Source organism: Bison bison, unplaced genomic scaffold (assembly GCF_000754665.1).
Source record: "Bison bison bison isolate TAMUID 2011002044 unplaced genomic scaffold, Bison_UMD1.0 scf7180017864248, whole genome shotgun sequence".
Taxonomy (NCBI): Eukaryota; Metazoa; Chordata; class Mammalia; order Artiodactyla; family Bovidae; genus Bison; species Bison bison.
The window spans coordinates 39,426-53,040 of NW_011494820.1; the positions used below are offsets into that span (position 1 = coordinate 39,426).

The 13,615-nt window shown below is 55.4% G+C and overlaps 2 protein-coding genes across 2 annotated transcripts in view; both read left to right on the top strand.

The window, feature by feature from the left end:
• The first annotated feature begins 2,538 nt into the window (after window positions 1-2,538).
• Window positions 2,539-8,805, top strand: TRIM17 (tripartite motif containing 17). The gene is made up of 6 exons (XM_010847226.1): window positions 2,539-4,195; window positions 5,412-5,507; window positions 5,993-6,223; window positions 7,577-7,599; window positions 7,690-7,790; window positions 8,087-8,805. The coding sequence occupies exons 1-6, from the start codon at window positions 3,767-3,769 to the stop codon at window positions 8,632-8,634; spliced, it is 1,428 nt and encodes a 475-aa protein (XP_010845528.1). The 5' UTR covers window positions 2,539-3,766; the 3' UTR covers window positions 8,635-8,805.
• Window positions 8,806-9,710: 905 nt separating this feature from the next.
• TRIM11 (tripartite motif containing 11) overlaps window positions 9,711-13,615 on the top strand; it is an 8,543-nt gene continuing 4,638 nt past the window's right edge. The window contains exons 1-3 of the mRNA XM_010847227.1: window positions 9,711-10,358; window positions 12,502-12,597; window positions 13,046-13,276. Coding sequence (XP_010845529.1) covers window positions 9,951-10,358; window positions 12,502-12,597; window positions 13,046-13,276 — 735 coding nt within the window. The 5' untranslated portion in view covers window positions 9,711-9,950. The remainder of the gene's footprint in view (window positions 10,359-12,501; window positions 12,598-13,045; window positions 13,277-13,615) is intronic.

Below are 13,615 nucleotides of genomic sequence, written 5' to 3' on the forward strand. Positions count from 1 at the left end.
AAGGATGCATATTCTGTGCTGTTACCTGGATCATTTGAGTCCACGTGTCCTTCTGAGCAGGTGGCATATGGTGCCGCAGCCAGTAGTAGAAGCTCATAAAGCTGCCCCCAGGCTTCCACCAAGCTGCACAGATGATGCTGGGTCATGGTTCACACTCTCCCTGTCTCAAATTCTCAACAGTGCCCAAGGGTCTCCAGCTCTGTTGCAGGTTTAATGGTCTTGCTAGTTCTTTTAAAAAAACTTTGGTTCTGTAGCACCTGCAACCACACCTTCACCTGGACACAATATTCTTGGTAAAGACATGTGAGTCTGAATCTGATCACTGTTAGTTCTCAACTTTTGCCGCACATTAATGGGGAAATGTACAACAAAATCTGCTCCCAACCCAGAAAACCACTCACAGAGAAGAGAAAGCGAAAGAAAAAAGAAAAAAACAAGTTTTCTTATTGAATTAGAACAAGAACGTGATGCTGATCCCAAGGGGTGCAGAGATGGAAGGGAACCTCTTCTTTTCCTATGGCTAAGTGAATACAACCTGTTACTTTCATGTCTTCATGATAATGTTGCTAATTTTCTCCTGCAATTATGATCAAAAATGATTTGAAGTTAGATGACAAGGTAGGTCCATATCCTCCCAGGACTCTGAGAAATCATTACATTTCAGAAATGCTCCTAGGTCTTTGAATCGTTCTTGATATATGAGATGGGCCACAGGCTTATTTAGCCAAAAAAAAAAAAAAAAAAAGAGTTACACACAGTTAACAAGAACAGAGAAAGATATGTTTTTAAAATCCTGTGATTCTATTTTCTAAATTGAAAGAAACTGTCAGCCCAGACTCACCTTACATGCAGAGCAGGCTCAGGGACTTTCAGGGGATTCTAATCAGCAACCGAGAGCCTGCAGGGGCTTACAGTCCCTGTGGTCGCAAAGAGTCGGACAAGGCTGAGCGACTAACACACACATTGCCTCATTCAACTAGCTTTCTGGCCCCCAACCCCACTCGCTGCCCTGAGCCTTGAACCACTGGACTCTGTCCTGGAAATGTTAGCAGAAATACACACAGTTCAGCCAGCCAGGCGGGGTGCGGAGCCCCGGGAGACCTGGAGCCTCCGGTCGACCAGAGATCCCCTCCATCTCCACCGAAGTGTGCCTGACCCCCGCTGCCCCTTCCGTCCTCACGCCCCTCCCAATATGGGATCCGCTCCCTGCCGCCCCACACGTCTTCCCCTCCGCAGACAGCAAGGCTCCCACCACCGTCTACCCCTCCCCCTTCCGCCTACCTACCTAACCCCACACCCTGCCCTGTTCCCGCTCCTTCCCCCGCCCCCTCAGCTCCGGCCAGCTCTGTAAGGGCTCCTTACCCATCAGGAGAATCCTGCCCCCATCCCTAGGCTGCTGACAGCCGCTCGCCAACGAAACCTCCCCGTCCCCAACCTGATTACGGCCCCGCCCCTCGACCTCGGGCTCCTGCTGACGCCACAAAGCCCGAAGCCCGGCGCCCTCGGATTCCCGCCCGGGTAGTTTCCATCGCCCCAAAGCAGGCTTTCCTGGGCTGCGTTTGGAGGCGTAGTTCGGGGTGCCTGGCGAGGTGCAGCGTGCACCGCTTTACCCTGTAAGTATCACCCCCTTGAGGGAGCCGGCGGGTGGTCACCTTGTGGGTGCTGAGGCTCCGGTTGGGACCCCGTGCACCCTCTGCCCTAGTGCAGTGGCTGTCCCAGCTTTGAAGGTAGTTGTAAACTGGAACCAGTTCAGTTCAGTTCAGTTCAGGCCTCCCTGTCCATCATCGTCTCCCGGAGGTCACTCAAACTCAGGTCCATTGAGTGGGTGATGCCATCCAGCCATCTCATCCTCTGTCGTCCCCTTCTCCTCCTGCCCCCAATCCCTTCCAGCATCAGAGTCTTTTCCAGTGAGCCGACTCTTCACATGAGGTGGCCAAAGTACTGGAGTTTCAGCTTTAGCATCATTCCTTCCAAAGAACACCCAGGACTGATCTCCTTTAGAATGGACTGGTTGGATCTCCTTGCAGTCCAAGGGACTCTCAAGAGTCTTCTCCAACACCACGGTTCAAAAGCATCAATTCTTCAGCACTCAGTTTTCTTCACAGTCCAACTCTCACATCCATACATGACTACTGGAAAAACCATAGCTTTGACTGGAACCAGAGGAGCCAGCTATTTTAGCCCTGCATTTACAGAGTAACATTCCAGGGTCAAGGAAGGCCTGTCCGCCATTACTGGCCCAGAGCCCTTGGATGGCTTCCCCCAGAACCTGAGCCAGAGCCTAGTGCCCAGACTGCCCCACTCTCACCCAGCTTCTGCTGGGTGGGCAGCAGTCGGGACGAAGGGCAGCTGAGAGCAGAGGGAGAGACTCACGCCAAAGGCTCTTCCCAGAGACAAAGTGAACCAACGTCAGGGATTCAGGAATCTGCAGAATGCAGCCGCCATAGTTGCAGACTGCATAGAAGGGAACCTGGACAGTGCTTGCATTAATAATTCAGAAATGATGTTTAAATCCACTCTAAGTCAGCCCTAACCACTACCCTGTGAAGTACATCCAGGATTGGATCTCCACTGTATCAAGTCATGGCTATTCCAACCCCAGAGTGTGTGTGTATGTGTGTTTGTGTTCAGATGTTGGTGCACGTGTCCAGGTGCCTCTGCATGTGCCTTTGTGTGTGTGTGCCAGTGTGTAAACATGCATGCATGTGTACATGTGTGTTCCTGTGTATGTGTGTGAGCATGTGTGCGTGTAAATGGCCCTCCTTTATCTTTTCTGCACTGCTCCTTGTCAAGGAAAATCAGAGCTGGATGGTACAGGGGTAAAAACAGGTTTTATTTGGGACTATTGAAATAGGAAGAAAGATATTAGCATAGAAACTGGGGTTCTATATAGAACTAGACCTTCTATATAGAATTGTGAAGTTCAGTTCTGAATACAGCATGGGCCAGTGGGGATTTTTAAGGAGTAGGGTAGGGCCAGTTACAAGAAGTTACTAGGAGGAAACATCTTAGTAGCAGGGAGTGGTGGTCGGGGCGGGGGGGGTCTGGTTAAACACACATAGTGGGATTTCTTCTAAACTTGAACAGCGTAGAGACCAACGTGTAAGTCCAAGGCTTGGTTGGAAAATTCTGGAGCCTGAGCAAGTGTTGGTTAAAGAGAAAAACTATGTCAACCCTGCTCCCTAATGACAGAGATGTTTCCTCCTAAACTCCCTTTTGCCTTTGTTCTGCGGAGTTCTGTTAAAGAGAAACCTATGTGCTTGTTAAAACGGTAAGCAAGACTATTCAAGATTGTCACAGTGTCATCTCTGAATGCAGCTGAGACAGCTGCAGATCTGTAGCCAAGGAGTGGAGTGATGGTGGTCAGTGATGGAGAATCACCCAGAGGTGCCATAAGGACGGGGCTTATTGCTAAACAGGCCTAAGAGGATTCTTGCTTAAGGAGGGTCAAGGACATCAATTCATTATAGGTGGGGGATGAGGAACTAGATCACATATCACAGCCGGAGTACTGTGAAACCGGGTGGGGCCAGCCAAAGACAGGCCTACAGCTCAGGGGAAGCTGGCTGGGGTTTGCTGAAGGACAGGGTCTTTGTCAGCTTCCAGAGAGACATTTGTGCCCTTTATTGAAGGTGAGTCATGGTACCCTAAAACCCCATCAGGTTCAGACTCCCATCTTCAAAAGGAGGCCAAGAGAGTGCCACTGAAGAGCTCAGGGCTGCAGGCAGAGGATGTGGCAGGACACTCTGTTCCTTCCCCAGGCGCCATGGATGCTGTGGAACTTGCCAGAAAGCTGCAGGAGGAGGCCACGTGCTCCATCTGTCTTGACTACTTCACAGACCCCGTGATGACCACCTGTGGTCACAATTTCTGCCGAGAGTGCATCCAGCTGACCTGGGAGAAGGCCAGAGGCCAGAAAAAGAGGAGAAAGCGGAAGGGCTCCTTTCCCTGCCCTGAGTGCCGCGAGCTGTCCCCCCAGAGGAACCTGCGGCCCAACCGTCTGCTGACCAAGGTGGCCGAGATGGTGCGGCAGCACCCCAGTCCCCAGAGCAGGGACCTGTGCCAGGTACACCGAGAGCTGCTCAAACTCTTCTGTGAGGATGACCAGAGGCCCATCTGCATCATCTGCAGGGAGTCCCAGGAACACCGGCCCCACAGGGTGGTCCCTATCGAGGAGGCCGTGCAAGAGTACAAGGTGGGTCCTGGCTAGGGGCCAGAACAGGGGACAAGGGTGCCCAAGTATGTGCACATGTCAAGGACGGTATTAGCAGAGAACGGCTGCTGTAACAAACAGCCCCATATGCAGGCCCACACGGTGGAAGTGTTCCCTTACTCCAGAACAGAGCAGGTTGGGGGCCATGCCATCTCGGTGTCACCTCTATGATTATGCAGGAGTCCAGAATGATCAAGTCCCCACCCAGCCCCATCCACAGTCCCTGGTCCTTGTGCAGCCATTGGGGTGGGCAAACCAGGCAACCCCCTGACAGGCAGGGGGAGGGGAGCCTTTTCCCTCCATCCACCTGAGGCTCTGTGGCTGGGGGCCCATGAATTAGATTGAGCAAAGACAAATTGAAGAGAAAGGCAAACCATTTACTAACATATGTCTGCTATGCCAGTCACTTGGGAGAGACTGCAGCAACAGTTTGAAAAAAAAAAGTCAATTAGAACTTGGGCATCTTAACAAAGAACAGTACATTTGGAGAAAAGCAACAGGACAAAGGTAAAGGTTGCAGGCTCCCAAGGGTGGCAGACTGTGGGAAGGTGTCTCAGTAACAGAATTCCACAGACTGGGTGGCTTATAAGCAGCAATGTATTGCTCACAGTTGGAGGTTGACGTCAGAGATGAGCACACTCAGGTGAGAGTCCCTTTCCGGCGCACACATGGCCAGCGTCTCGCTGTCCTCTCTCGGGTCTCTTTTATAACGGCACTAATCCCATCCATGTGGGTCCCACTGTCATGACCTCGTCGCCTCTCAAAGGCCCCACCTCTGCCGTCACATGCGGAGTTAGGGCTTCCATATATGACTTTGGGTGTCGGAGGGACACAAACATTCAGGTGACAGCAGAAATATATATAGGGAGAAAGTAAAGGAAGATAGGGGGTTTTTGTGTAGGTTCATCTTGACACCAACTTACCGTCTTCTTTGTGGGCACAAACTATCCCCAGTGAGGTGCTCTGGTCAGATAATGGGAGCCCCTGGAAAGCATCTTTCTGCATCTGTTGATTCTTAATTGCCTCCAGCTCAAAATAATCCTTCTGCCAAAGGGACAGATTTTGGGGTGGCATATTTCCATCCCTTGCACCCCATTAGGATGGTTCAGGGTGGTTCTGCTTCAGAGGGCACTGTCTGGATGTGGGGCATGCAGGGGGCCCACTGACCCCCAAATCCCGTGGTTTGGGTGCACCACAGTTGAAGCTGGAGGAGGACATGGAGCATCTTCGAGAGGAGATGATGAAGACGGAAGAGCTGCAAGCCAAGGAGGAACACACCTTGGCCGAGTGGCAGGTAGGTGCCAGGGCCACCACACACAGCAGCCAGGCAGGGCGGGGAAGGCCCAGCCAGGCCCCCACAGGCCTCCCGACCTGTGAAGCCCCTTGAGGGGGAAATCACTGTCCTGTGTGGATGAGAACACAGGACCCCAGAAAGGCCATGGTTTTCACAGAATTCCTGCCAAATCAGGACTGAGAACGGTGCCCTCAGCACAGGCTGGCCATTTGAAAGATGCAGCGAGCAAGAGCACACAGGCACTTGGATGTTGCCATTTGGGGCTTGGAGTAAAATTATGCCCCATTGACATTCAGGGGGGCCTCTGTGTGATCCCTGGCTTCCAGCCCTGCCTGCTTGGCTGGTTTTCTGTGGGTCACTGGGATCCAGGGGAGATGTGCCATTGTTGCCAGAGCAGCCCTTCCAAGCTGGTGTGAAAGCAGGCACCAGGGGTGGTAGGGCCCTGGGTGGGGCTCACCTCCAGGAGCCCACCCACCCCCACACAGGAGAAGGTGAAGGAGCGGAGGGAGCGCATCATGGTCGAGTTTGAGAAGATGGGCCTCTTCCTGATGGAGGAGAAGCAGCGCCTGCTCCAGGCCCTGAAAAAGGAGGAGGAGGAGACAGTGGCAAAGCTGCAGGAGAGCACAGCCTCACTGAAGCAGCAGAGTCACTCCTTAGAGAGGCTGCTCCTGCAGCTGGAGGACAGAAATGAGCACACACCGCTCCAGATGCTGCAGGTGAGATGGCACGCCTGGGTACCTGGCTGGGGGGCTGGGTGGGTGGATGGGGACTTGAGCTCTGGGTCAGGTACAGTCAGGGTGGGCTGACCTGAGGCAACAGATTCAGGCCAACGGGGAAGGCTCTGTCTCAGTCAGCTCAGGCTGCGTAACAAACACCACAGGTCGGGTGGTTTAAACAACACACATTTCTTTCTCACACTCCTGAAGGCTGAAAGTCTGAGCGCAAGTTGTGGGCACAGTTGGCTTCTCCTGGGACCTCTCCTTGGCTTGTGAGCCATATTCTCCCTGTGTCCTCACATAGTCATTCCTCTGTATACAATCTATGCCCTGATAGCCTCCTCTTACGAAGATATCATCAGACTGGATTGCAGCCCACCCTAATGATCTGATTTTATCAAAATCACATCTTTAAGGCCTTATCTCCATATACACTCATACTGAGGTGCTTCGGGGTTTGAGCTTCACAATAGATGAATCTGGGGAGGGAGCCAATTCAGCCCACGACAGGCTTCAGTCCTACTGGGCTGTGTTCATCTCCTTCATAGCCCAGGGATGTGGCTTGAGGGCAGCTGTTGTCCACACAAGGATGCAGGGCACGGGCATATTGGCCCCAGAGAGGCACTGGTGACTTCACAGGCAAGAGCAAGTCACACGATCGCACCTGCCAGCTGTGGAAGTAGGGAGAGGGTACAGGTGGCCTAGCAGGGATGGGCCTGCACACCAAGGTCCTGGAGGGGCAGTTTATACTGGCTGAAAAGGGGGTAACTCGTTCAAGTGTGCAGAACGAGGGGCTCCACAGCAATAAAACACATTTCACATTGCGAGTCATTATACACATATTCACAGGAATGTGTTTATACAACTGAAGCAAATGCCACACGCAGGGTATCTAGATCTCCCAGGATGCCTGGGTCAGTCAGTTTATATGCCTGTTATCCCAGCATCCTGTGGGTTTTGTTGCCAATAAGTGTCCTGGTGTTGACAACAGATTATACACTCTGTCTACCTTTGGGAGAATACTTTGCCTTATATCAAAATGTAATCTATTTGCAACCCACTAAACTGACTCCTGACCCACTCAAGGCCCGAGGCCCGCAGAGGCTTTCATGGTGTGTCATGAGCTGGACAGCTTCCCTGGGTCCTCATTCATTGTGATGGGGAAGAGGAGGCCCAGGAAAGTCAGATAAATGATACTGTGCATAGCCAAGACAGGATTACTCTGTAGAAACTGGAAATGGGGCCATGGCAACACATAAAGCCCCTCTAGCTCTTCTGGCCAAATGTCAACATGGGGTGCTGGGGAACACCACAGACCCTGCCAGTCTCTGCTTTCTTCCATGTCTTTTGAAGGATATGAAAGGCCTCCTCAGCAGGTACGTACCATCTGCGGTGGGGGTGGTGATGGGCGCAGGGAGGACTGTAAGTGTGGCCGGAGGGAACAGTGAGACCTGTATCCACTGGAGGAAGAGCAGCCTGAGTGTGCAGTACCCAGAGGCTACCTCCATCATGCTGAAGACCATCTGTAGGGTCCCAGGGCAGATAGAGGTCCTCAAGAGTTTCCAAGGTAAGTGGGGGCCCAGGGGCTCTTGGCAATGCCCCACCCTGCTCTCAGCCACTCAAAGCAAGAGCCACCAACAGGACAGGGGTTCCGCAAATGGTACCCCAGCCCCATCTCCTTGGCACTGCCAATATCCACAGTTGGGGTATAGGATCATGCAGTTAACTCCAGGTTCACGGCTGAACTCAGCCAAAGGGAGGCCTGGGTGGGGGTTAGGAAGAACGGCCCCTGCTAGGGCCTTGCCCTCCCCACACTGACCCTGAAAGGCCCCCCTCTCCCCTCCACCCTGGGCCTGTCTCCAGAGGATGTGGTGCCCGACCCCTCCACGGCATACCCCTACCTCCTCTTGTATGAGAGCCGCCAGAGGCGCTACCTGAGCACCCCGATGGATGGCACACCCTGTGGCAAGGACAGGTTCCTCGCCTATCCCTGTGCGGTTGGCCAAGAGATCTACTCCTCAGGGAGGCACTACTGGGAGGTGGGCATGAACCTCACCGGTGATGCACTGTGGGCCCTGGGCGTGTGCAGGGACAACGTGAGCCGGAGGAACAGGGTCCCCAAGTCCCCAGAAAATGGGTTCTGGGTGGTGCAGCTGTGCAAGGGAAAGAGGTACGCACCTGCCGCGTTTCCCCCAATTCCCGTCACACTGGCCGAGCCTCCGAGCCACATGGGCATCTTCCTGGATTTTGAAGCTGGAGAGCTGGCCTTCTACAATGCGAACGATGGGTCCCACCTGCATAGCTACTCTCAGCCTGCCTTCCCTGGCCCCCTGCAGCCCTTCTTCTGCCTTGGGGCCCCCAAATCAGGCCAGATGGTCATCTCTACAGTGACTCTGTGGGTGAAGGGATAGGGGCGCAGGCTGGTGGAGCCTGGGCAACCCTCCTTTCTCCAGAAGGTGAGGTGGTCCCACTCAGCAAGGCCCACCTGCCCAGCTTATCGCGATGAGGCATTTGCAAGCCATCGGCTGTGCAGGCTGGTTTTACAAAGTGGAAATATAATCATGATTAAAGCACTTAAACACTAAGAGTCAATATTTACAGATGCTTCATACAGAAAACTTTCATACTGGATCAGTTTCTAAATATATACAGGCATATGTACAAGGCACAGTGTGCTGTGGTTTTCTTTAGCCATGTCCCCTACTCTCCACTTAGAGATACTGCCATTCTCTGGGGGCTCAGTGGTTTAGGTTTTTATATGTAGAGCCAAGGCCTCAAGTGTCTACCTTCTTTGTCCTCAGCAAATTCCATATCTGGGTCCTTCACAGGGGGAAAATGAAAAAGTGAAGGGACTTTTCAAGCTGAATTCCTACAAGCCTCAGAGCTGCCCACCTTTGCTGTAGGGGCAAAATTCAGAGAAGGATCAGACAGGGTCCCTTCCTTTAACTCACTCTCCATTGCCCATCCTACCCCCGTGGATGCGTGATTGCAGACGCATTAACAAGTGGGGAACAGTGGCCAGAACCCCAGAATTCTGGCCAATGTACTCTGACCCCCAACAAGGCCAGTAGTCCCAGTGGGCCGAGCCCCCGACACCTTAAGTTCTGATCGTTCCCAGCCCGGGGACTTACGAGGACCCAGGAGCGCACGGGGAACGACGTGGGGCTTCCCGACACAACCTCGGCTTCCCCTTGTCCTCGCCGCCTCTGCGCATTGCGGAGAGCCCAGCGCCCGTGCGGAGCGGCCCCGGCCGCTAAACCTCACGTTCCCCGAGGTCCGAGGGAGACAGCAGGTACCGCAAAGCCGCAGCACCCTAGAGGCAGCCACGAACTCGCGCACAGGTGGCGGCGGCGACGCAAGGTCAGTGGGTGAGCAGCCTCCAGTTGGGTGCCGCTGGAGGCCGCGTGACAGACCACGGCCAATCCGGAGCTACAGTGGGTGGTTCCAGAAGGGAAGAAAGCTGCTTCCTGCTTCCGCTGCTGCTGAGTGTACCTTCCTGCTTGCAAAGGGGATCCCTAGGCTCTACCTTCCTGGAGTCGCCGCGTCTCGGAGCCGCACACTCCTCATCCTCGGAATCGAGAGGCCTCGGACCCCGGAGACCCTGCGCCCCGAAGCTCCCCGAACCCCCTGGTGCCCTGCACCGCGCGTCCCCAACCCCTCCCCAGAGTCCCGGCAGCGGCCGCCCGACCCGGCGGAGAACGCGGCCCTCGTCCGTTACGTCGGGGCCATGGCCGCACCCGACCTGTCGACCAACCTCCAAGAGGAGGCCACCTGCGCCATCTGCCTCGACTACTTCACGGATCCAGTGATGACCGACTGCGGCCACAACTTCTGCCGCGAGTGCATCCGGCGCTGCTGGGGCCAGCCCGAGGGCCCGTACGCCTGCCCCGAGTGCCGCGAGCTGTTCCCGCAGCGGAACCTGCGACCCAACCGCCCGCTCGCCAAGATGGCCGAGATGGCGCGGCGCCTGCACCCACCGTCGCCTGTTCCGCAGGGAGTGTGCGCAGCGCACCGCGAGCCGCTGGCCGCCTTCTGCGGCGACGAGCTGCGCCTTCTGTGCGCGGCCTGCGAGCGTTCAGGGGAGCACTGGGCGCACCGTGTGCGCCCGCTGCAGGACGCGGCCGAAGACCTTAAGGTGTGGGCAGGCCCCGGGCAGAGCACGGCTTGGTAGGAGATCGCCGCGGCGCGGGTGGGGGGCCCGGGCCTGGATGGGGCGCATCCTGCCGGATGTCGCGGGCTCAGGTTCCAGCCTGCCCCGGGTCTTGTGGGTGTGTAAGAGGGGGTGCAGCCTGTCCCAAACCAGCATCCTAGGGGGTTGAGGCACCGCCCACCAGTGAGGCGCTGGCCTAGGAACCTGGGCGGGGAGGGGACGAGCTTTCTGAAGTCTAGGTCCTAAAGAGGCTGTGGGAGGGCTGTCCGGGTAGGGGACTGGGCAGTTTGACCATTGGCAGAGACGGAGCCGAGAGTAGGAGAAAAGTGGGGAGGGAACCTGAGAGGTGGCTGGTCCCAGATGGACGTGCATGGATGTGGACTCTTGAGTTCTCAGAGGCTGGTGGGCAGAGTAGGTTGTGGGGCCCACGCCAGAGCTGACGTTCTGATTAGGCCAGATGGGAAGGCAGCCAGGAAGCTGCTGGAGAGCCCCAGGCTGGGATCAACGTAGGATGGAGCCATTGCTCTGGGAGCCAGAGCCCACCAGTGTTTGGATACTCTGCCAGCAGACAAGGCAGCCCTGCTGTGAGCCCAGGCAGAGAAGCCTTGTTTCTCTGTTATGGAAATGTATTTCTTAAAATCCAAACTTAACACCAGCACTCTCCTCTGCTAAGATGCTCAGGACAAACACTTACCTGGCCAGCTGCCTGCTACCTCCCTGGTCTGTGGGTCGGTTTGCTTCTGAAACCCAAAGTATAAAGTCTGTGGGTGATACCTTTCAAATTTTTTGACTGTGATTTTCATTTCTCTTTGTGGCCAGTGCTATCTGCTGCTGAGGTGCCTCGAGTACACAGTTTAGTCCGCGTTAGGATTGCTGTTCTGTCACTATCATAGAATAAACTTCAGGACAACAGAATAAACCTGTACCGAGCCCACATCACTGGACTTGTGCTCACACGTTCTTGTGGTTTTTTTCCCTCACTTTGAGGCGTAGTATGCACACTTGAACACCCACTCCTTATATCAGTCTGGCAGATTTGCACTCCTGTCGCTGAGGATCCTGGTCAGGGTGTGGATAGTGACCGGAAGAGCAGAGAACGACCAGTAGTTCTCTAGAGGCCTCTTCCAGCTGACCTGATAAAGTCTGCCATGGTAGCCCTTGACCCTCCCTGTCCCAGGGGAGGAAAAGCCTTTTCCTCTAGCATATCACGTTCTGTAACTCAGGCTTGCAAATTAGAGTGACAGAAGAGATCAATAGGTGGAAAGGTGGACTCACCTCAGTATCGGCAGCTTGCCTCTGGGTGATGAGTGCTCTCCCCTTCCTGGTAAAGGGTAGGCACCTTTGTCTTGGAAAATGCCGAAAGGAGGAGAGCAGAGAGCTCTGCTGTTTCTCAGTCATCTCAGCTCTAATTCTGGGATGTCATGACCCAATCCCCTTCCCTGTTACGGTGCTTGCTTTTAGTGCTGGGGAAGGTGCCCCGCAGAGGGCTGTGGCGGGTATCTGCACAGCCCGGAAGCCCTGACTACAAAGGGCAGCCTCTCGGGGCCCTGGTGCGTCTAGAACATGGATAGAACAGTAGAAACCCCACGAGCGCCGCCATGGTCACTCTTGTGATAGTCCTTTAGGCCTTATGGCCTAAAGGTGCTGAACGTGTCATAAACAGGGTTGAAGGCAATGTCAGGCCTAGGCCTGAAATCAGGGCCAAGGAACCGGATACAAATGTAGCCCGTCCCGCCGTGTGTTCCAACCAGCTGAAATCCAGCAAGCCCAGTCCAGGCAGAGAGACATGACGCGGTTTGGAAGAAAGAAGGTGGTGACGCAGTGAAAATGGTTGTGGGAAAGTTGCCCTGAGCTGAGGGAGGCATGGGAACCACAGAAGAAAGGAGATTCAGCCAAAAGGCAGTAGCAGGAGAGCCACGCTCGTGAGGGCAGTGGTGGAAGGGCCACACCAGTTAGAGGGCGTCTCCTGGCAAGTTTGGGACTCACCGTGTCCCAGACCCATGTTTCCGCTACTGGTCCTTGCCAGCTGCGTTCAGGCTTAGCTGGAGTCGAGCAGGTGGGAGCAGGTATAAGAGCCAGCCTGGGGGCCTGGCCTGGCTGGAGTCACTCTGGCCTCACCTCCCTGCAGAGCAAGCTGGAGAAATCCCTGGAGCATCTGCGGAAGCAAATGGAGGATGCGCTGCTGTTCCAGGCCCAAGCGGAGGAGACCTGCTCCCTGTGGCAGGCAGGTGGCCGGGCACCCAAAGTGGGCGGGGGGGGGGGGCAGGAGGGCCCCACCACAGGGCTCTGCTGTTAACAGTCAGCCTCACGCTGCTCCTCAGGCAGCACTCTTGATCCAGACCCCGTGTATAACCCAGCTCTGTGTGGGTTTGCCACCTGGGGATGGGTGTCAGGGAGGGCCAGGCATGGGGGGTCCCAGGTGGGGAGGTGTGGGGAGGGATGGGTGTGGGGGCCATCCCAGATTGTGGCCTTGAGGGTTGGGGAAATGGAAATTGGGAATGCATTGGGTGGTAAGGTTGGGATTTGGGGGGATACTAAGTCCCCCTGGATTTGTTGAGTGCCCCTGGTGGCGCAGTGCTTTGGGGTCAGGAAGGAGTGGGTGTGGGGGACCCCAGAGGGATTAGTGAGGCTCCAGGTCCCAGGCCCTCAGCCATCCTCCCCGGCCCCCACAGAAGATGGTGGAGACCCAGCGGCAGAATGTACTGACCGAGTTTGAGAGGCTGCGCCGTCTGCTCGTGGAGGAGGAGCAGCTGCTGCTGCAGAGGCTGGAAGAGGAGGAGCTGGAGGTGCTGCCCCCCTTGAGGGAGAGCGCGGCCCGCCTTGGACAGCAGAGCGCCCAGCTGGCCGAGCTGATCACCGAGCTGGAGGGCCGCTGCCAGCTGCCTGCACTGGGGCTGCTGCAGGTGAGCTGGCACCCGTACTGGGAGTGGGCGTGTGGGGTCTTGGGGGAAGGCCAGGCATGGGAAGGGAGAGCCGGAGAGTGGGGGAAGCATTGTGCAGAGAAAACCGACTACCTTGATGCTTGCCTGGACCTCCCAGGTCAATAGCTAGTCACCTTCCTGTGAAACATGCAGAGTAGACTGCAGTGCTGAGCTGCATGAACTGCTATTAGTGCCTGTCCTGGGAGGCCTCCTGGAGACTGGCCAGGCCACAGGATGGGTGGCATTCCAGGATCCAGAGCCACTGGGTCACCACCACCGAGCTCTCTGAAGGTTTGGGCCCACTGGGCTGAGAGGAATAGC

Excerpts from the sequence above, each read along its gene's own strand:
- TRIM17 (XM_010847226.1), top strand. The coding sequence starts at position 3,767 with ATGGATGCTGTGGAACTTGCCAGAAAGCTGCAGGAGGAGGCCACGTGC. Across the intron at positions 4,196-5,411 it reads AGGCCGTGCAAGAGTACAAG|TTGAAGCTGGAGGAGGACAT; the intron begins GTGGGTCCTGGC and ends GGTGCACCACAG. Across the intron at positions 7,600-7,689 it reads ATGAAAGGCCTCCTCAGCAG|GAAGAGCAGCCTGAGTGTGC; the intron begins GTACGTACCATC and ends TATCCACTGGAG.